The 24,251-nt window shown below is 42.3% G+C and overlaps 1 protein-coding gene across 1 annotated transcript in view; it reads right to left on the reverse strand.

The window, feature by feature from the left end:
- Window positions 1–19,687, reverse strand: part of PDXK (pyridoxal kinase) — a 45,745-nt gene extending 26,058 nt beyond the window's left edge. The window contains exons 1-2 of the mRNA XM_082278845.1: window positions 19,382–19,687; window positions 1,184–1,238 (exon numbers count right to left, since the gene is read on the reverse strand). Of these exons, the coding sequence (XP_082134971.1) occupies window positions 1,184–1,238; window positions 19,382–19,468 (142 nt within the window). The 5' untranslated portion in view covers window positions 19,469–19,687. The remainder of the gene's footprint in view (window positions 1–1,183; window positions 1,239–19,381) is intronic.
- Window positions 19,688–24,251: the final 4,564 nt, after the last annotated feature.

Consider the following 24,251-nt stretch of genomic DNA (forward strand, 5'->3'; position numbering starts at 1 on the left):
TCACATCGAAGTATCTTTGAAAAACACAAGAGAACCTTTGTACTGTGCCAAAGGGTACAAGCAAAATAAGCAGATTTCTGCCTAAGCCAGGAAAGGCCTTGTTCCCTTGTTTAATTATTACCTTTTGTGCCTTTCCTCAACAAGCAGAGGTAGCTTTCAAGCTACCTTTGAAACATTAATTTCTTCTTTCCAAGGTGGCACTAAATTCCTTCTATGATAGGCATCTTACAACCTTTTGAAACCTGCATGAAGTTCAACAGAGTAAGAGACTGATCTCTGTTCCAAAAATTAGTAGTTTACTAATAGAGCTGTACCTATAGATACTAGAAAAATATCTCAACTTTTGCCTTCTTTTTTCTCAGTCAGGAGCAACTTTTGCTCTTTTCCAAGATGTTAAAGTCAGAATTTGCTCCCAGATTATTTTCTGAAGACACCTGTAGATTTTTCTCTATCTAGAGTAACTCTCCTCTCAAACAACCTGCCACCACCAAGACAGCAGATGTGTCCCCAGTGATCCAAAAACAGCAAATCACTTGGAGCTCCTTTATGGGTGAAAGGTATTGCTAAAATAAACATAAATTTCAGCTTTCTTTTAAGAAATAAAGTCCTCTAGCACTGTGAGTATTAGGAAGTCTGAATGTCTTAGGTGAGTGCATTGCATTCAGGCTTAGAGCTTCAATAAAAATCTACCCAAATGTATTAACACCCTTCTTCCCACCAAGATGAAATTTTGGGATACTTGAAAGCCATCTGGCTGGACACATAGAGAGGAAACATTGGGTCTACCTCAGTATTCTTTTGATGTTTGGGTTGGTAATGGGACTATGACTCTCACAGGGCATAACTCACTGAAAACATCTGAAGACTCCCTTAGGAGTCTGGCTGTGCAAATGGCTGTATTTGTGTTATTTCACTATCTGAGTTAATTAGATTACTGCCTAACAAAAGAAACTCATTCTGAAGGGCAGAAGAGGACATTACTACATCCATTGTATCAATGCCCTACTCCCATATCCAGGCTTCTGAGAGACTTGAATCAAAACATGAACATTACATTTCCATCCTGTATTGTGAAAATGTGAGTGAAAAAACGAAACCAATGTCCTCTCCACTGTCATGGGATGAGGTGAGCCCTGTGCTGAGTGAGTTCAGTGACTGTGGAGTAGTATCTGTAAAATTTTACCTGTGTGGTTTGAAAACTGGACAGAGTTCACCGTATCAACTTCAAATCCCAAAACCTGTAACAGAACACAGGAATATTTCTTTACTAACACAGCTTCGTTAATACGTTACCCATATCCCAAAACACAAAGAACTCCTTGCTTCCCAGTGCATACTTCAAAATCTTGGGAGCTGAGTCAACAAACATGCAACATAAACAAACAGCCCAGTGCTCTACTACAGCAATGAACAGGGAACAAAAGTGCCGCTGGCAACAGCACCAGAAAAACAGCTCTGGATCCTCAGGCTGGAGTTCATCTGGGGATAAGGACACAGAGGCTGGTCCAGCAGCAGGCACTGAAACCTTCAAGAAAGCCTTGGCTGGCCTTTCTTGGCAAGAAAAGAAGTACAAGGTACTAAATTAATGTACAATATGGAGGGATGATGCTGTTGGCATTCCAGAAAAACGATTTTTCTAAAAGAAGGACAGAAGGATCTTAAAAGGGATCAATATTACAAGCCCTACTTGGATGTCACAATCAGTTTCTTCACAACTAAAAGAGAACAGAAAGAAATCACAGAGAATTAATTTGGGGTATGATTGGGCAATAAAGGGGAGAAAAAAACACAGAATAAAAAGAGCCTAAAGCATGCTCCAAAAGCCACCTGCTACATTGCATTACCAGCAATCCAAACACTGAAATATCCAATAATTTGCTAGTGCAATCAACATATATTCTTGTGCCCAAAAATATATAAATACTATCAAAATAAGACCATCCAAGCAGGAGACAACTAATGAGGATTTTTAACCTGACAATACCTGTTTAATACACACAGGCATTGGTAGTCAAGCCATTTTTAGACATTTTTATGTGTCACACAAGGAATTCTAATGCAAAAGTGACATTAACAGTCTGACGCTGAGTCTTTGTTTCCACATCCAGCTTGCTCTGGGTAAGAAATCTCCTCAAAAGAAGAGCTGCTATGTATGGCTCAGTGAGTCATACTGGGAGATAACAGGAATGATGCACCACTGTGTATGATCCTCTTTCAGGCAATTTGCTGGGAGGGGGGAGTGAGGGAACAAAGCTTTTCCAGTCACGTTTTCCAGCGAGACTCACGCCTCTCCCTTTTTCATCGTGAAGGCAACTCCTTCGCATAGATTAAAAACCTTTTGGGTGTCTGGTGCCAGACATTAGGCTTTCCCTGTGCCTTTCCCTCTGATAAGCCCTTTATTCCAATACCTGGCTACAAGATGGAGCTACGTGCTGTGACAGGTCGTTCCTTCTGCCTGCAGGCGCTACACTTCTGTTGTTTCACAGCTCACATCCACACAGATCTTCGTAGAATAAATCTCTTTTTTCAATATTTAGTAAAGGTTTCTGTTCCTTCCTCACCAGAAAGCAAAGTAATTTCGCATCAGTGGTACACAGAATGGTGGGTTAGTTACCTCAACCTGACCAGGTTCAAATTAAGCTCAGCACGTACACTCCCCCCAGGTTCTTATTTCACCTTGGTGGATTTTATTTTAAAGACCCAGGAACTGAACAGTTGAGAACATGACAACACTGTTATGACCTTAACCTTCATGTCTGGACATGCTCTTCAAGGAAATGAATAGGAATATAGCCTCTAACCAGACTGTCACCCCAAAATGAATTCCCCTCCCTGCAATGAACAGACCTAAGTTGTTATTTCCTTAAAGTATCTTGGCAACAATTGTGAATTAATCCATTTCTCTGCAACATTCAGATCACGTCTCTCCAACTACTTAACCCCTGAGACTACAGAACACACTTACTGTGATTTACTGATTAATCAGGTTTACTCTCAGTGCTTTAGGGAAGGAGAGCACGCACAGCTGCTGCAGGGAAGGCAGCTCTATAACACAGGGCAGCACTGTCCCAGATGATGGCCACCAAAAAGAGCAGCCCTTCTTTAGTGTCCTCCCCACCATTAGTTATCATTTGATTTCTCAACCAGGTTTTCCACAGAATTAGGGATTTTTGGTTTGTTTTGGCCAGTTAATCTGCTTCAACCAAAAGATGGAAAAGTACAAGGGAAGCCAACTCTCTTGGAGACAGCCAGGTTAACTTCGCTGTACACTGGGTAAAACAGTAAATAAAATGCTTTGGAGAGTGGATGAAAAACCAGACAGCTCAAATTCTGCAAGGGACCTTGGTATTCTGACTTTTTTCATCAAAACAAGCTAAAAAAAGCCTTTCAAGGTCTCCATAACAATCATTTACTGCTGTTAGTCTAGTCTGTCACAGTTTCTAAATTTGCTCTAAAGTTTTGTTTTGAATTAACATGTATGACTGAAATCTAACACACCTAATTTTGAAACCTGATTCAACCCTCAAAATAACGGTTACTCCAAAGCATTTCCTTTTATAAAGGTTAGTAGTAGAATAATCAAAAAGAATGCTAAAGTCATGTTAAGCCAGGTTGTGTACATTTCCAAGGCAAACTGCATTGAAAAGTCCCATGGAATTTAGTCACCAGAAGACAACCTGAAAACAGGACTGAGGTCCAAAAAGCAGCTTTTCACAGCAGTCACGTCTTCTAGGGTTACAGAAAAAAACTGTGTCTCTATTTTGGTTTGCATAGTTCATTTTAATAATCTGATCATTTATGGCAGATAAGGAAGTGGTGTTTCCTTCCTCCAACCAACAGTTAAAAACCAGTATTAATGACTGTCATCCTTCACATCTAAAGGATGCCAGAGGCAGTTTCTGAGGCACTGAATGATGGACACTTTTCTTGCTTACAAGGGGAGCTGTGTTCAAAAGAAATCTTGTTAAACCTTTTTGATACATATTCATACTTTCAATTTCTTGGGCAAAGCCAACTAAAAGCACTGATTTTGAGAGGGTTTTTTTTTAATTCATTAAGAATTTCTACTCAAACCAGAGGTTAAATAAATCTTAAGTGAAAGTTAACTAATCAGAAATACATTATTTTTGTATGTACAGACCTAGAAAACTGTGATCAGAGCAAGTGAATTGAATCAGATAAACCATACCAAAAAAGAGACTCAATCTCTCCCATTTGCACACAAAAGTGGCAACTATGACCTGAAAATATGTATTTAGTAGAATATCAACAATTTTTCTACTGTCATAAACCAGCAAGAATCAACCTTTTCTTCAGAAAACTACCAGAAAGTAAAAATTCAAAACAGGACTAAACTTAGCATATAAAATTTCTTGCTTGTGTACACACATTTGTGTGTACCTCTGTGTAAATAAACTGAGGGACTCACCCCACTTGGATTTTGCCTGTGGCAGAACAAGAGCCTTCAGATCATATTTGATCAGCATCAGGACTGAGCGTACTAAGAAATGCACTTCAATGTTTAATTTTTGCTTCTCTATACCAGCTTTACTCCATACCTCTGCTACCTCCCCTGCTCCTCACAGCAAGGGCCCTGTGGTGATATTGCTGCCCCTGGTTTTAGAAATGTAGGTGACATCAGACACTGCAAGTGTCCAAGGGCTCCAGCTGCCAGGGACACACATCCCCTACACTGCCACCATCCTCTGATTTGGATCATCTGCTGTCCTACAGACCCTCCAGAAGAGAACAATTCCAAGTTTCCATGCTCTGCTGTCATGCTGTGTAAGCATCACTTGCCCACAGAACTGGAAATCTTGGGCAAATCTAAACCCAGAGCCAGTCTGGGTAAGGATGATAAACGCTCTTCAAAGGAAAAAGATGACTGAGTCCATCCTAAATCTCTCAGCCCACAGTCTAAGCACATGTCAAATGTTGTTCATCTTAAGACCCAAACCATAGTTGCCGGGATCACATCATTCAGTGATATTTGCAATTGAAATCTCAGAGGAAAATGGGCAAATTTAATATATTTTCTAAGTATCTTCAAGCAAAGGAGGCAGAACTGTTACACTTCTAAAATTAAATCACGAAACATTAAAACTGGAGGAGTTCTGTGTTTGGAAGGCACAGCTGGCAGATCTGAGAGACACATTTCAGAAAAATATTTGCAAGATTAAATCCAAGTATGCACACCAGAGCAGAATGCATTAGAAGAAACAGCCAGCATGAAGCACATTATGCATGACACCAACTTCAGCCGAGTTCTTCATCACAGGTAATTGAAGGAAAGGGACAAATGTCATTCAGTTCTTCCTCCAAGAGCTTTCCCAGCCTTGCAAATAGAAAGTGGGACCTGGGCAGGGACGTGGTCTAGAGAACCATCCAAATGCACCTCTTCAAAACAGCAAATATTCAAGGGAAAAATCAGCACACAAGAAAGGAAGAGACTTCAAAACACATGGACAACCTCTAAAGGTGTTGGCTCTTTTGGAAAAGAGGATGGACAGCCTAGTTTTCCTAAAAGCAGAGAAGTAATTTAAACTTATATCCAGCCATGAAGCCACAAATAAAAAGTCAAGAAATGGGTATCCAACAGGACTAAAATTTTACAAGAGACACCAGTTGTTTCACTAGTAGAGCAACCTAAAGGTCTAGACAGACAGAAAATGTCTTGAGCTGGGTAAGTTACATAAACAGCTGGATCTCAGTTAGGGTTCATCTCTAACCATGCAATCCTTTGGACTGTGCTACTGCATTAATTAAACCTTTGTTTAAAATTTACAGTCTTCCCCTTCCTTCCAGAAAACATTTCAACCACACATACACTGAAACATGTTACTTCTTCACCACAACAAACCAGTGCCTAAAATTGTTAGAAATCAAATATTAAAATATTAAAATCCAGAGGAGAGCCTCAGTCGTTACGTAAAGGGGAGGTCGAAAAACAAGAAAACCATTTCACAGTATGGAAAATTGTGAGTGTAGCAACAGAGAAATGAGCAGGAAGATTCTGAAGCAAATGCAACATCTGAAATTCTGTTTTAATGATTGCCAACCTTTATGTTTATATTTGTGTAATCTACATACTGTACCAATGGTCTGGAGACAAATAAAAGTACTCATTTCTACCTCCTAATCCTATTTGGTATCTGATTATTAACACCTCTAGAGTCAGAAAACTGTTAACTTCAAAGATTAGCTCTGCCTCAGAGTAAATATTAATATAAATTCTCATTTAATAATTTTATTTACTCTCAGAAGTGTGAAAAGCTGTTACTGAACTGCTTCTGTTTAAAATTTGTATTGCAGCTTTACTACACCTCTTCAAGAGAAAGAAGTGTATTTTCAAAAATGTCACACACTTTGTAGTACTCAAGAAATTCTCCTTTTTTTGTTGTTTGTATTCAGTCTGGGGAGGAAAAAAGAAGGTGGGTTTTTTTAAAAAGAAGTGTCTTACATCTTCTAAGTGTGTGAGAACAACTGTCACTTGAATTACACAAGCTTCTGAACTCAACTAAGTTTTAGTGGTTTCCAGGGTACTAAACATTAGAAACAACAACAACAAAAAAATCCCAATTTCCAATGCATTATATGTACATATTCAGAGAAAGGGGGCTCAGAGGGGGCTGAGATGCTGTGGGATTGCCATTCTTGGAGGTTTTCAAGACCCAAGGAGGGCAAAACCCCTGAGCAGCCTGGGCTGAACTTAGTGCTGCCCAAGCTTTGAGCCAGAGGCTCCTGAGGTCCCTTCCAGCCTGGGTCATTCCATCATCCAGTGACACACACAAAAACCTCAGCTTTATCCATTGTGGAACTCCATGCGTAAAATCACACAAGATATCACCAGCGGCTCCCCATCCTGAAGTTCTGGTTCTAAGGATAAAGCCCAGGGGTACTCTATGTTTACACTATTAACTATGCCAGCTTTGACAGTAAAGATAATATATCCTTTGCTGTTAAATGGCCAGTGGACCAATTTAACTAGAATGCTTTAGTTTGTACTTAATTTAAACAACCTTAGAGAACAATGACCTAGTTCTGCAAGAATGAAATTCAATTAAAACTACCTCTCTACTCTGCAACATGACCGGTATATATTGCCCTCTTAGGGCACTGGCTTTGTGCCTCCAGTGGCATTTCATTTTAAGGTTTGAAATTAAAACCACAAAACAGTAATGCAGCTCACGTTAGAGGAAAAATCTGGAATGAGGAAAAGGCAGAGGGAAAAATAAACAGAACAGGGTAAGAAAAGAAAAACCCCAAAGTCTGTATAAAACCAGACTGTGTAGACCTGCGTATGTGTTTCTTCCATAGTATTTATGTTCCTGATATATGTTCATAGGTTGCTATCTATACTTCGTGGAATAAAGCCAAGACCTCCATCCAAACTCTCCAGCTCCTTCAAAGTTCTTAATTTTGGAAAACATTAGCTTTACCATACCAGAACATATCAAAACCAATTTTCTCAGATGAGTCCCCAAACCAAACAGTTTCTAAACCACAAATCCAGGAAAGTATCAGTAGCTGAAGTTGTAAATCAAGCTCAGCTGTCATTCATATAAATTCTTTTATTGTGAACACAAGGCACCTTGGGTTTTTTTAATGATGTGAGCTACAAATTTGACACCAGTAAAAATCTCACAACTCTAAAAGATGAGTTTATCTCTAAGGGAAAGTTTGATAGGAAAATGGCACAGAAAAATGGTTAAAAAGTAAGAAGGAAGAAGGTTCTGCTAACCAGGAGAAGAGAACCTTTGGCTTTCATGCACCCAGTTCTCCCCAAAACAAATGCAGCCTTGTATTACAACACTTAACTTCCTTGCACCTCAGCTCTTCTGCTTCATAGCAAGATACTTTTTTTGTAAGTAAAACTTTTACGGAAAAAGGACGACTCTTTTTCTAATTAATATTCAAATGATGAAACATCCTAGCCAGGCATGTCCTGTCCTTTGTGCCAACAAATGGTAACAGACTGATTAGTTAGAGCAAAGTAGGAGTAAATACTAAAAAAAGCAACAATTATAACACACATCATCAAATGAATCAAAACCACCCAGCTCTCTCAGCCTGTGCTTGTAAGAGTTGATCCAGTCCTCTAATCATCACACCATGAAGTTGTGTCTAATTTTTAAAAATTAATGGCAGCACATGACAAGCCATGGGGCTCCACAGAAAGAAAAGAAAAGTCCTCAGCTTCAAAAGCCTGTCAAACTTTCCAAGCACTGGGGAGTACTTTGATTTACATCATTTAAGGCACCCAGCAGCATTTCAAAAAACAAGTGAATATTTAAGAGCAAATCCTGCATCTCAAATATGTACAAACACACAAAATACAAATATTCCCCCCTGCCCTGATAGTTTTATTAACACCCTGTGAGGTTTATCTCAACTGTGGCATCAGTCAAAGGACAAATTTTTATAGCACAAAGACGTACGTAAACCATGGGGGTTACCAAGACTTAACTACACACAATTTAGGAGGAATTTTCAAAAAATCTTGTGATAAGACTCCAAATTGCTGACTTTTAGCAGAGCATGGGTACAATCCACAAACTGAATTAGCCAGGAACGCCTGTCTTTGTGCAAAAAAAATTACTGTATCACATAAACCAAATCCATTCTATTCCTCCAACTTTATATATATATATATATATATATATATATATATATATATATATGTGTGTGTGTGTGTGTGTGTGTGTGTATATATATATAAAAGCCAAGCTTAATTGAAAGACATTAACAGAATTAATTTCACTACCACAGTTAAAATTACCTTGTCAAATGAGGTAATAGAGGTTTGGGGTTTTTTTTGCCAAGTAATGGCAGCAATACTTTCCAATAAGAAAGCCTCTGTGTCAGGCCATGAATTGCTCTATGTATCCATTGTATTACAAGCTGTTTGCAATAATGTCCTACAGTTTGGAACTTCACCTCACACAGCCATCACTGCAGTTCCAATGAACATCACTGCCCCACTGTATTCCTCTGGAGATGGCAGAGAAACATGTTTTAAAAGGCTGCATTTCTCTAATCAAACTAACTTGGAATGGAGGAAAAAGAAAAATTTCCCAGTTGCAGCTTGTGCCTCTCACTGTGTGCCAGCTCTTTCACTTAATTGCATCTCCTTCCATTTGCTGCTGAACCAAAAAAACATACAGAAAAGTGCAGAAAAGTAAAAACATTAGTTCAGTTTGAGAAATAGGAACTTGGGAAAAAGAAAAGGCAAGTCCTGACAATTAGTGTAGCAGGAATAATTGCTGGCGTGGGCTGATAAACTGAATTGAAACTGCTATTGACTAACCCAATCTATTTTTCCTCTGAGCTTTTAATAAGGCACACCAAATATCTAAAGAGAACTCTGTACATATAATTAAGCTGTATTTTAACGCAGCATTTGACAAGGCACTGCAAAGAAAAATCACTAAGATACTGGGGATATTGTGCCAGGATAAAAATACTAGAGCAAATAAACTGGGGACAGGGATGCTGGACATGTTATTGGTGATTTATTAACAGACCACTTCAAATTGTGAGGTTACAAACAGACTATTACAAAACAGACAGTAAAAATATACACCAGATGACCTTGAGAAAATGTAAGAAAGACATTAAACTATTAGAGAGCATCCAAAGGAGGGCTATGAGGATTGTGAAGGGTCAGGAGGGGAAGCCTTATGAAGAGCTGGGGCTGTTCAGCCTGGAGGAGACTGAGGGGAGACCTCACTGCAGTCACAAGTTCCTCGTGAGGGGCAGAGGAGGGGCAGGCACTGATCTCTGCTCTGTGGTGACAGTGACAGGACCCGAGGGAATGGCCTGAGGTTGTGTCAGGGGAGGTTTAGGTTGGATATCAGGAAAAGGTTCTTCCCCCAAAGTGTGGTTGGGCACTGGAACAGGGCTTCTTTCTTGAATGACACTCCTTTTTTTTTTACCACTGATCAACTGCATACCAATTTTCAGGATTTGTAAGTTGACTTTAGCACTGGACACCACAGAGGACATTGTAAAGACTGGAGCAGAAAACAAATCCTCTCTCTTCTGCCAGAGCAGACTACAATTTTTGTCACAGTGCTCTGGCAAAATTGGTACTCACTGAGAATTTGCTGATGGGCTGATCTAGCTGTACTATCATGACCATCTGAATAGAAAAGACTAGAACAGCCTGAGACTGCAGTGAATCTTGTTTTCAAATAATTTATTGATTTTTCTGAAAAGGCTTGCAATGGAAGTACTTACCTGAACCATAACTAGGCCAAATTCAAGATTTACCAGTAATGCCTTAAAGATGCTTTTCCAAATAAGCTTTGGAGACACAGGAATACTTCAGAGCAAATACAACCAGGTCACTAATTTTTCTTTGCACCTGGACAGACTGATTGACATGCACTACTAACTGTTCAATGCAGGATACTCAGATCACACAAAACATATGCCTTTATCAAAATTCCCTCTCAGGCATTATGTCCAGCACTAAGAAATTTCTTGTCCTACATCATGACCATTTTTCCATAGGCTACTCAACAAACAGCCTCTTGTGCCTGCAAGGCACACACTCAGCACTACTCCCTGCATCACAACAGATCAGGATCCAGATGACTGCAGGGTCAAAAGATTTGTGGTAGAGCTGCTCTATTGACCTTCCTATGGGCAGGAGGCCATTCCTGCCATCTGGAGTAGTATTAAGTGATGGATCTGCAAGACATCCATTTTTAAAGGTTAAGGCCAATGAAAAACAAGAAAAAACTTGTTTCTGCTGCTGTTTTCCTGTTCGTTCTTCCCACTAAAGGACGAACATAAAAATAGCAGAACGACGTGGTGCTGTGGGTGTCTGCCTGCCTTCCAACCAAGAAACAAATTCCACCTGACGCTGTTTACTGTTAGGTACCAGTGACTTCAGATGCTGATTTCAGATGGAGAAGTAGGTTCACTGCAGATTTCAGATTCATCATCTTCATGCTGCTTCCTTCTACACTTGGATGTAATTTGACAAAAACACCATACTGTCACTGCAAACTCCTGCCAGCTGGAATCCTGCAGTGCTACACGAGAAAGTTTGCAAACACTGAGGAGAGGCAGACACAGACAGCAGCAACAGGTTCAACAGGCGTGGAAATTATCTCTTTTATTTTAGTGAATGAAATGGGGGGGAGGATCCCACAGCACATTCTTTTCCTCTGATTTTTACTTTATTTTTAGTCCTGCAGTTCATATTTTGGCTAGCCAGGTCCCTAACCACTAGTCCATCAGCAAGGTGTGGGCAAGCACATTTTGTACATCTAAGGTGGAGTTACCCTACAAGAGAGAAATTTGTTTTATCCAGCACATGCTTTATGTGGACTTCTTAGGCAGACTGTGAACAGATCCCACTCTCCCACCACAGGTTTAGATGTTCATTTGCATGGTAAGAGATACTTGGAGAAACAGAACAGGAAACAGCTCACTGAAGGAGGTGCCACAGTATGTGAAGATCAGACCAAGGCCACACATGGGAAGAATGAAGCTTCTGGAGGACGGATGTCTCACCACTTCCTTCAGAATTAGCAGATGTCTTAGGGAAGAGTACTCTGAAAAATGTTTCCTTCAGCAGATGCCAGGTGCAGGAGCCTGGGGCTTGCTCCTGCCCTGGCACTTCAGCTATGCCAAAAGAGTTGTCTGTGGGGCTATGTTAGGGAACTGAATCAGGATACTGGCTCTCAAAATAAACACTCACTTTCTTCTCTTCCATTTTTGCCAAGTCATTTATAACATGGATGGCTTCTCAGAGCAGTTTACCACATGGCCTCACAAAATGACTTTCCTTGGAGCACTGAAGTGGACACAAAATAGTGCAGGTGGAAGGACCAGCTGGCAGGGGTAAGGCCAGAGCAAGTGCTTCTCAATCTGGCTTCTCTACTGAAACCAGCAGATTTCAGTACCCTACACGACAGGTGACAATATAAAACTTCTCAAATTTAAACACTAGCTTGCCCTGTATTTGTTTGGTTGTTGTATGAATGGGCAGAGGCACAATGTTACTTCCATTATCTACAGTGAGAACAAAACAGCTGGGTTTTTAAAAAACTTTTGTTTTCATTTTTGTTAAATGCTCAGAGTTGTGTTGATAATTTCTCACAGATAGTGTGGTGCTCACCCCTGTGAGACAGGGGCTGTATCCTGCCAGAAAAATGAGAGTAACACAGAGAAGACAGATGGAAAAAGACTTTCCTTCACTGTAACCTTGTTCAATAGTACTCATCACCCAAAACAAATGTCATAAAATACATGAAGATACACAGATTTATAAAATATACATATATTTAATTTGTTTAGATTTAGGCCAGATTTTACTAAATACATGACCATAAGCTCCAGTGTACAATTCTGCAAATCAGCACTGAATTTTGAGAATTTGCCAATGATTTTTTCTGTTGTAACTTACTTTGTTTTTCTTTCCCCTTAGAGAAGGTGGAGACAGAATTACCATATAGAGCAGCTATGATAAATGTGGCAAAATTCAGGAAGAAAACAAATAATTTAGTATTAACAATAAAGGGAATATGAAAGTATGGCTTTATTGGCTAGCGATCTGCCAAATAAAGTAAGAGAAAAAATGTTGTTGTATTCTGATATTGTGGGACAGACCAGCACTGCACTTCCTTGGAAGTTTCCAATGCACACTGTTCTTGAAGGCTGTCATGGATTGCTCCCTCCAGCTTATTAATGTCACTGATAGCTGTGCCATCCTTGCAGGAGATTTCCACACAGTTCCTCTTCTGAGAGGTAAAACATGACTGGACCCCACAGTGGGGAGAAGGGGAATAGTTGTGGCCAGACTGGAAGAGTTCTGCAGGTCAGGAAAACCATTTACTGCTGGTTTTGGGACCCACTGCATCCACAGATCAGAAAGCAGCTCTCCAGCTTTTGTTTTGCCACAGGGGAGAGACTTTCCATTTTCCAGTGTGTGCTCTAGCACCTCCTCAATCCCACACATCCAGCTGGCACGAGGTGTTTTGCATTCCCAAGACAGCAAAGTTAAATCACCATGCAAGGATTTCTACTCAGCCCAAACTATGCCATATGCTTAAAATTTACAAAGGATGACAGAGGGTGAAGAGAAGTTTGTTTTGTTTTTAAATGAACCACAGAAGAGGTTCTGGTATCTCAGTTTGCTCTCCTGCTCTATGGTTAATTGTTCCAGATGTTAAGGGAACTGGAGCTCAGAGGTGTCATGGATGAATTAACATGAACAAATACGAGTCCTGAACAAAGGCTTGAAAAATTCCAGGTAGTTCAGCACAGTAGTATTTTTTTAGCTATGATAAGTCACCTCACTGCTGCCAAGCCACAAGATGATGAACTAGTCTGGCTTCTCCTGGGGCTCATATTATCTATCAGCACAGACCTCCTTGGCATGTTTCAAACATTATGCTCATCATATACATATTTTTTCTCCTCTGTATATATTACTATGCAGCTGCACACTCTACTGCATATAGTAATTTCAGAAGAATGGACATTTTATGTCCCAGGACTAATGTCCAGCTCCTCACATTAACCTTGCCTCACCAACTCCAGCCTGTTTTCCATACAACACAAGCGACTGAAGTGGAACTTCCATTTGCATTCATTCAGACTAAAGAAGCTGAAAATACCTGCCTGGTATGTGTTCAGTCAGCCATGGATAATGCTGCATCCCTTATCTAAAATGACTAAATATACTTTTCAAGGAAAAGTGACCATCATTTTTTGGATATAAATAGAAAAAGTGAATAGTAAAAGACAACAGTTTACTTAAAGGGACATTTTAGAGATCTATCAGTGACTTTTTATGTCCCCTGTTTTTCTCAGGTGTGCCTTTGTACAATTCACATATATACAATTAAAATTTTGTTTTATTATTTCAAACTATACTTTTGTTTTTAATACATTTCCATACATTTTAACATGGAATCAACTTTAACTTGAAGCCCTTTTTCTCTCCCCAGAAACCTGATCACTATTCACTGTTATCTGTCCCTGTTTGTTTATACACAGAAATATATGCTCTCAACTGTTTCATCCAGAGCAGAAATATGACATCAACTACTGGAAGAATTAAAAAAAACCTCTAAGACTTACAGACAGAAACTAAGGCCATTCCTAATACAAAAACGCCCTAAGCAAGTAAACACTTGCTACTGAGTCTCTGAGTACATTATATTCCCCACACAAACAGTGCAAATCCACCTCTAGGCAAGGCTTTCCAGTCTTTTAATAAGATTTGCAATTTCTTGACAACTCAATTTTTCTTCCAAAGACAGTGGGTGAATCAGGGTAAAGTATTTTTGCTTCCTCTCAAGTCAAATATTTGCATGTACTGTAGACACCAAATGGGATCCTCCTCATCTTTTCCTTTTGCTGTGTTGAGATAGATGAAAAGATTACATTTATGTCAAAAACTATTTGTTCACTACACATCACTACACACACTCCAGAGTAACTACTGTATCAAATACCAGTATATGCACCTGCACGGTTCAAACTTTCACAATATACTATGAAGAAGTCAGCAAATTATCATAATCATCAATCATTCTAAATATTTATAATCGTATTTTTTAAAAACTTAAAACGCCAACTGGTCAACTGGCCCAATACACACTTTGCACAATAACTTTTAATGCATTTTATACTGCTTTTTGCAGCTTTACAACTGTGTTATACAATCAGCCTGTGTGAACATCCCTCGGCACTTCTGTATTTTCATGACAAAGGCTTATTTAACAAGCTGCCACTATTGAGTGACTTGTAGGAACAGCCAGGAATCCCACAGTCACACAGACCTGACCTTGGATGAGGATGGTTCAGTCAGTCCCACTCTCTGTTCATTAGAGGCTCTGCCCAGCCATTCAGAGTCCACAGCACATCTGCAGCCCCAGCTGCATTTCCTTTCGGCAGGGTGAAGCGACTCTAATTTTTTGAGCTGATTATTTTGCATTAGTAGCTGAAAAGATTCCATTAGGAGTTCGAAAAGCAAATGGAGGTCCCTTTGTTTAGAGTTGTGCAAAAACATAAACTCCTGCTGTTAGGTAAAAGCGAGATCTCAGTAGCCTCAGTCTGGTCTATATCAAAGCGACGTTAAGAGCTGAAAGTGACACACACCCCCCTTGTTGTTGTTGCTGTCTTTTGATTATGATCTACTTTCTTGTCCCTCCCAGTCCTGTCCAACTCGCCTTCCCTCCCACTTACCATGCAGGTGGAAAGTCCATCTCCTACAATCTTCTGAGAGGTTCAAAGTTCTCTCAGTGCACCTGAGCTGACTTCATCTGGACAAGCACTTCTGGAAAGGTCTGCTAAAGCTTCTCCCTAGAAATCCAGACTGCCAGGTGGGGAACCACCTTGTTTGGACTTTTTGGATTACAAGTCTTTTTCAGGGCCTCGCCTTGTGCAAGATATTCACCAGACTTTTGCAGCTATGTGTGCTGACATCCACATAAGAAGCAAATGCTCTTTACACAGCTTTGAACAAACCTTCTCAGAGGGGTTGTGAATTTCTTTATGTCTTGGGTTGTTTTTTTAAATTCATTCAGCCCTTATCTACCTTTCTTAAAAGAACAAAGGCAAGGGGAAAAAGCATACTTCCACAAACTTCATTTGAAGTATGATTCTAGAGCAATAATTATTGTTTCAGATATGCAATTTAGGACAATCTTTGGGTATTACAAAGACCAAATGCATTCTTTCATCTTTGTATTTATTTTTTGTTTAAGGTTTAGGTTTTCTCAGCCTTTGATCTGTAACAAAAACAAGGGCTACACAGAACATTTCTTATTGTTACTCTGTAAAGACTTTTGATTGATTCATCCTTGTTCTGACTCATACTATTAACACAATAGCAGAGTTAGAAAAAGAGTCATCTTAAACAAGAGATGCACTTTATCTTTCTACATAATACTAAATCCATTTGGCTATACTTTTCAACAAAATGAAGAAAAAGAAGTCTTAAACTTTTTTGCTAAGGCAGTAGATAATTAGCAAAGATCTACTGATACCGGTTTTGGTCTTAGCATATACTGGACAAAGCAGTTCAAGACCGTCCCTAAATATCAAAGAAATTACCATCTGTGCTGCCCAAAGTTGTTTTCCCATCTTTTCTGCAATTAAGAAGGAGCTAAAAATGTAGACTTACTGTTTTCTTTCCAGAGGAGAATTACCGAGAACTAGTCTGAGAATCATCAGTCCTTCTTAATACCTGGACAACTATTTCCATTTAGCAGGGGGGGAAAAAGTTAAAAAGAAAATAAAGTAATTTAACAGATTTCAAAAGGCCATTTTATCCTGTACTGTAGAAACTGTTTATGGTGTGTTCTACAGTTCAGGACAGACAATTTCGTTCTCCAGATCCAAATGATTAATTTTGTCTAAGCTTTTAGCTACGTCTTCAAGGTAAGCAGCTATAAAAGAAAGTCAGGAATTAAATACTCAAAACAGAGGCACAAGTTTCTCAAATTCTACGAGTTCTCAAATTCTAAGGAAAAAAACATGTATGATAAAAGTGTCACGATGAAAATATACGTTTTTATTTTATATCATAAAAACTATGACAAATGTTAGTCAACATCAGAAACATTTAGAAACTTAGAAACATTTTTTTTGTGTTTTAAAATAAATTATCTGACTGACAGTGGCAACTCCCGAAGTTAATGTACACCCTACTGCTCTTCCTCTCTTAAATGCTGGACAGTCCTGAACCACTTCTGATACTAAAAGCTCAGAACATACAACTGTGGAGTAACTTAACAGTATTTTAAAAGTAATTCACAAGTACCTTCAGAACTTTTTAAAGAGGTACTAAGACCATGCAAGTAAAAACTATTTAAACTCTTGACAAGGCAGAATTCAAAGCAGTGCTGAGGGCAGTTCGCTTTCTGGCAAATCCAGGTGCACATTTCCTCTATGACCTTATTAGTTAATCTAGACTGTCTAATTACTTATATGTATTTTAACCTGAAATGGTGTAAAGAGTTCTAACATTTCTCACTTAGCTCTATTACTTCCATTACTATAACTGCTCTAATATATGGTACAACTCTGTTTTGCTGTGTTTGCCATATAGAAAGCATTTACCACACACTCCACGAAGGAAGTTTTTCCACATACCTTACCTACATTTTAAATACTTTAGCTTTTACTTTAGTAGAAGCCTGACAAAATGCAACCAACTGGTTAAAAAAAGACCTTAAGGAATTCTGTGCAGATTGCTGGCTATTGATAATAATGTCATAGATTTCCACCAAAGATTGGGTTATGCAAGTATGAGTGATTTTCAGAGAAGTCTGCAAAGAGCAGGTGAAACCATGGCTGGTTTTCTACTTGGATGCTGCTGTCCAAATGCAGATTCCTGAACTGTTGTGTCAGGATTTCAGCCCATCAGACCTCACAAGCACATGGACACACTTATCTACATACACCCTGCCCTGCAAACTAAAAACTGAGGAGCTCCGAAGGGAGCCTCACTTAACTGGTTCAGAAAACTAAACCAAGAAAAAGAGAATGGGAAATAAAAGCATGCCAGAGTTGCACCCATCCTCAAGAACAGATACAGGTATCATTTTTATCCCTATATAAAAACAGTAACAGAGAAAGACCCAGGTTTTTAATTGTCTTCCTTCTTTCAAGGAAACAAAGAAAAGCCAAGTTTCACTTGCTGGTACCTTGCCCCATCTGATGTCCAAGTAAAACAAGCGTTTAGATAACTTTCCAGCAAGCACAATATCACTAAGGGCTGCCTCCATAGGATTTGCAAGTGCAGCCTGTAATGGCAGTTTGGCTGCTCTCCAAGTAAATTTCTTTTCCTCCCACCCCAGAAACTTCTTGCTATACTATACACTGAGGAGCACTATACAGCATGAGTGTGACAGCCTCCTAAACACAACCCAGTAACAGCATCAACAGGACTTTTTAAACTCCAGTAGTATTTTATACTGTCATAGCCAAGGAACTAAAGACACTTTCCAGGAGCCCATCTGCCAGGTTACACAGCTCATGTGTCAGACAGGTTGAGGTACAAAAGAGTAAAGAGAACCTTTGACAGAGAATTTAAATGGAGAGAGAGAACAGTTTAAGAGACTGGAGATTTCTGGAATAAGTATTACTGTGTGCTCTTTTGCAACACAAAAATTGAAAGGGGAAGTAAAATTGCAAGATCATTTTGTTAAGAAAGGAGGGACAGGGGGCCTGCAGCTCACGACCTTTCTGGCCTGGAGCTCTACATACTCGTATTTTCCTACAACACTCAGATTACATACCTACATCACCCTTTCACCATACATTAATTTTCAAGACACTCGGTTACATTATAACTGGATGGTGATAGGGGGGTGTGACACTGCTTGTTGCAGGCTGGATCTCACTTGCATCATTTATCACAGTACATCACCTCTCCTGTTTAGCCAAATGAGTTACACCATCGTTCGGTAAGCATACACCAAGATAACCACTGTCACAACACACCATGTTCTGCTAATGAGGCTCTTAGAGAGCTCCATACAGACTCGCGTTGTGTCAAGGCACAAAGACCTCTTGATGGGGAGGCCCTAGATTAGCCCTTGGGGATACAGACCCTTCCCAAGAGCCAGTAGTGTGATGTGCAAAGTCTCACCAGCGGAGACATCCAAGCAAACAACTCTGAAGGCAGCACATGACAGCCGTGAAGGCCAAGATCCAATTACACCCTCGAGTCCCGGGCCATGTCAGGAGCTTCTCTGGCCCTGCCATGCACAGTCATTAAGTGGCCCTTACACCCCACTACGACTTCCCCAGACCCTCCGGGGTGCGGGATCACCCAGCCCCACCGACCCCGAGGGCAGGCGGGGCTTAGCTGGGTGCCAGCACAAGGACACCGGTGCCCCGAGTCCCCGGCACGGGACACTGCGATGACCCTGCCTTAAGCGGCAGGAGCCCCGGCTGGATGCGCCTGTCGGCGGCAGCGGAGCCGCCCTCATCCCGGAGCCGGCGCAGGCAGCGCAGTGCCGAGCAAACCCACCAGCAGCACCCCCGGCTCCCCCTCCCCTGCCGAGCCCGCTCGCCGTGCCACAGCCCCAGAAGGAACTGCGTTAACGGGAGCGGCGCGGAGCCGGCGGGAGGCGCAGCCGCAGCGGCCGCGGGGTGCGCGGAGCCCCGGGACGGGCACTGCCGCCGGCACCGGGGCGCCGGGGAGGGTGCCCGTGCGGGCATCTCCCCGCCGTGCCCTGACCTTACCTCGGCTTGGCAGGGGCCGCCCGGGCGCCGGAGCCCGCCGGGCAGCGCTGCCGTCACACCGCCCGCGCGGCTCCCCGCGCCGCCCCGCAGGGAAGAGCGGAGGAGGAGGAGGAGGAGGAGGAGGAGGAGGAGGAAGAGGAGCAGGTCCGCGCCCGCTCACCTGCAGGGGGAAGGTGGCCGCCTTGTTGCCCACGTAGCCGCGGACGACGTGGCTCTGGATGGAGAGCACCCGGCACTCCGGCTCCATGGCTGCGCTGCCCGCGCGCCTGCCCGCGCCGGGCCGAGGTGGCGGCGCCGGGAGCAGGAGCGGGGGGCGGAGCGCGGCCGGCGTGACGCGCTCGCCCTGCCCGCCTGTCACACACCCCCCGCGGCAGGCAGGCAGGCAGGCAGGCGGGCACCGGCCGGCTCCGGATGGGCGCCTGCTGCCGCGCCCGCTGCCCGGGGCGGTGTGCGGGACGGAGGGGACACGGCTCCCACGCACCCACGGCAGCCCCGGCGCGGCCCCCCCGCGCCCCCGCCCTCCCACACCCGCCGGCGTCACGCGGTCACGCGCCCCAGCGGCCGCCCCGCCCGCCCGCGCCCCGCGGAGCCTCCGGCAGCGAGCGCCGGCCCCGGCCCGCAGCGCCCCGGAGCTCGGGAGAGGCGGGAGAGGCGGGAGAGGCGGGAGAGGCGTGCGCCTCGGCCCGGCACTGCGGGGATCACAGCCCGGGTCAGCCTGGAAGGGACCACAGTGCGGCACCGGGTCCAGCCTCCCCGCTCCAGCAGGGCCATCCCAGAGCACATGGCACAGGATTGTGTCCAGATGACTCTGGAATATGTCCGGTGAGGGACATTCCAGACCCTCTCTGGACAATCTGTTCAGTGCTCGGTCACTGCACAGTGAGGTTCTTCCTCATGTTCAGGTGGAACTTCCTGACCGTCAGTTTCTGCCCTTTGCCTTCTGTCCCCTTGCTGGGCATCACCAAGCAGAGCCTGGTCCATCCTCTGACAGCCCCCTTTTAGATACTTATACACATTAAGGAGGTCCCCTCTCAGTCATCTGTTCTCAAGGCTGAACAGGCCCAGCTCCCTCAGCCTTTCCTCTTAAGAGAGATGCTTTGATCCCTCACTCGTTCTCATTGCCCTCTGCTGGACCTGCTCCAGAAGCTCCACATCTCTCCTGTCCTGAGGAGCCCATAACTGGACACAGTAAAGGAGCATTTTCTACCTGAAAAGAGATTGTAGTGAGGTGGGGGCCAGTCTCTTCTGCCCATGTCTACAGTGAGAGGACTAGAGGGAATGGCCTTTAGCTGAGGCAGAGGAGATTCAGATTTTTTTTTTTGCAGTTTTACGGTGCTCAGACATTGGAATAGGTTGCCCAGTGAAGTGGTGGAGTTACCATCCCTGCAGATGTTTAAGAGACATCTGGATCTGACACTGGGTGCCATGGTGCAGTGGTTTAGGGGTTACAGTGGCAGTGTGGGGTGGACAAATGATGCTCCCCTGTACCACGCCATGAGCCACCCACAGCTGCACACATCTTGCTGGAAAGCCAGGAATGGGATAATCATCCCACTTGTGCAATGTTTCTGCTTCCTCAAGTGTTCAGAAAGCCCTGTGGAGCCATAGATGCCACAGGCAGCCCCACAGGCAGCAACGCCTGGTGGTGGCATGCTGACCCAAGCTGTGGGTGCCCTGACAGAGCACCACCCTCACAGCTAGGTTCTGAAGTGAGTGCAATTGTGTGTTATTGACCCAAAAGAAAAAAACCTTTCGGAGAGCTGCCAAAGAGTAAAAGAAGATGTATGCGTTGGCTGGGAAGTGCTACAATACATCAAGACTCTGCTGTGATGGAGCTGGGTGATGTGTTTGGGAATTTCATCTTCCTCTGGCCATTTGTCACTATTGACTGTCACAGGTTCAATCACAGCTCACAACAAGAAAGGGCACCCGATGCCTCGTGTTCTTCTCCGTGGATAGTTTTGAATCGACTCTTGAAATAGTGTGATTATTTCTTAGCAAGGTGAAAGAGTATTTTCCTCATCATAAGTAATCTGTTGGAAAATGAGGAAACATACTGTTCTCTTTTCAGCTGTCACTCTGGTTAAAAAACTTAGGGCTTATTCTAGGCTGGCCTTACTACTAACTTGCTTCAGCCCTTCAATACATATTTTTTTGAATTGCAGAAATCAGTGCATCTCCATGGAGGGCTAGAGCAATGAATGATCTCTATCGCGTATGCTCCGCTCCTCCAACTTAGAGGACAATGGTTGGAATACAGATTTTTTTTTCCCTTTTCCCTGCTTTTCATTCTTTCCTCTGCAATAGTGCTTATTGCACCACTTTGACCTTGTAAGTGTATATACACACATACCAGTTCTACGTAGAATTGCTACTTTCCTCCTAATATTCTGAAATGTCCAACAGAGTTCAACTCCTAGAACACTTTATGCTTTCCCCAGAGGAATATCTGAAGCCTCCCTTGGTGGTTTTTAATGGATTAAGGAGTAGAACCTGCATACACAGAAATAAGCATGTGTGTGACTCAACAGTATCCAGCCCTAACATTTTTCAAAGTATGGGGGAATCTGTATGTCCATACACTAAAAAAGCTGCCACAAGCAAAACAAAGGCCAGAAAACAATTCTCCTTCCCTCCCAGAAAGCAGCTCATGTAAAGGTGAGCACACAATTTCTGAGCAGTGTTTTTTTACAGACTTTGCTGTATTTATTCTTTAAGAAGTCAGGCCTCTTCCCCATAGAAACGACTACATGTCTCAGAAAAAAGTGAAGCTAAGCTTCAATTTCGCAGTGATTGTGCTTCCTGCTGTGCAATCCTTCTCAAAAGGAAGTACTCCTCCAAATTTGGGGATTACTGAGACTGTTCAAGGAACAAATAACTGTTCAATGGATGACAGAGAAATTCATTAAGGAAAAAAGAAAAATGCAAGCCAGGTTAGACCAAAATGTCAGCAATAGAGAAGCTGTTCTCAGCTTCCTACTACAGCTGCTGCTGTAGAACTGCTTGGATGATAGCTTCTCCAGCTCCTGGCCTCTCAGTGGACTGTGCATGGAGTTCTAGGGATTTTTTTTTTTAAGTAACCTGACCTCTCAAACCAGATCCGCTTGGTCACAGCAGAATATTTGTTGGAAATGATGAAATCTGAGAAGTTTATCAGAATTTGATCAAGAAAGAGGATAGTCAAAAAGACCACAGTTTATCAACAACTGGCAATCTTTCTTCCACAAATTTTCCGTGCTCCTCCTACATTCTCCTTCTACAACTCGCCTGAATCCTTCTCACATCTCCCTCATTCCTGCTCAGCCTGGCAGTGCACCACAAACACACCCTGTGGCAGACCTCAGGCAAGAATACACATGAGAGTTGTCCAGCCAGCAGTTCTGGAAGATACACATCTTTCCCTGCCCTCCTTGCTCCTGGGCAGACAGGACAAACATCCTTATGGGCCAGTTGTTGCACAGGCTGCTGCCTTCCTATGTCTGTGTTGTTACCCTTTGGAATTCCAGCTCACTATGCATGAAGAAATTGTGAGATTACAGCAAATAACAAGCTTAACATGGGTCAACAATGTCTCAACATTGCAATAAAGGTAATCACCTTTTGGGCTGTATAAACAACAGCATAGTCTGCCAGACATAGAAGGTCATCCTGGACTCCTCCAGTTATACTCAGCACTGGTTGGGTCTCTGGGGAAGTACTGCCAAGTTTTTGGAGTGGTGTTTAATTCAAAATGGAACAATGGCACAGTGCAAGAGGCTGTAAGAAGGGTCCAAGGCTCAGGACATACAACCTAGGAGGAAATGGTTTCTTTATTTTAATGAAAGCTCAACTCTAATAACAACCTACAACTACATATGACACAGAGCTGTGAGGGAGCAGAAGGGAATCAACCAAGTTCCATAATGGATGGCTTGCTGCCATTATGAAGGGGATTATGAAACACACAGGTAGAGTTTGCTTTGAAAGATTGAAGAGCTTTCATTTTCAGTTTGTTGTTTCTCATAACTACTGAAAGAAGTATTTTATAAATATTGATAGGTGTGTGTAAGTTTGTTTTGGAACAGGGGACAGACTTTACCTGCCAAGGTCTCCTGAAGCTCAGATTTTCGATATAAGCACAACAGACAAGATATGGGGCTGCCAAGACAATGATATCCTGAGCTTAATAGAAGATGCATAGAGAGAGGGCCTTAAATCAGATTTTGTGCATTGTATATGGATTCTATAAATCATCACGGACATTACAGAAAATGAAAATGTCTTGGTTATGTGAAAATAGTATCAATACCCACTCCTTTCCTCAATAAGTCTTGAAGGTGGCAGAATTGGACCATCAGAGAGTAATAATTAGAATAATAAAATAACTTAGATTGGAAAAGACCATTAAGCTCATCAAGTCAAACCATTAACCCAGCACTGCCAAGTCCACCACTAAACCATCTCTTAAATACCTCCAGGGATGGTGACTCAGACACAAGCAGCCAGTTTCAGTGCTTAGAAACCCTTCCAGTGAAGAAATTTTTCCTAATATCCAATCCAAACCTCCCCTGTTGCAACTTGAGACCTTTTCCTATGGTCCCGTTGCTTGTTACTTGGGAGAAGAGATCAACCTCCCCTACAATTTCCTTTTAGGTCATTGTAGACAGTGATAAGGACACTCCTGAGTTTCCTTTTCTTCAGGCTAAACACCCTCAGCTCCCCCAGCTTCTTCTCATAGGACTTGTGTTCCAGACCCTTTCCCAGCTCCAGAGAAGACTAGGCCAGTCCAAGCCCCAAGCAGCCAGTTTTTTTCCAGAATTCTGTGGGAAACGGTGTCAAAGGCTTTGCTCATGTCTAGACAACATCTAATTGTGCATTCCTCAGTCAGAAAACCATCTGTATTTAAGATGCTGATTTTTGCTTGTCAGCTCAATGTTTGCTGAGACAGATTGTAAAGTACCAATTTATGATTGTGATAATTGCCATAAAGTATTAGCAACATTTGATGTAGGAGGGTACCGTTATCCTTGTTTCATGCCAAATTTTCACTT

Source organism: Coloeus monedula, assembly GCF_965178545.1.
Source record: "Coloeus monedula genome assembly, chromosome: 3".
Taxonomy (NCBI): Eukaryota; Metazoa; Chordata; class Aves; order Passeriformes; family Corvidae; genus Coloeus; species Coloeus monedula.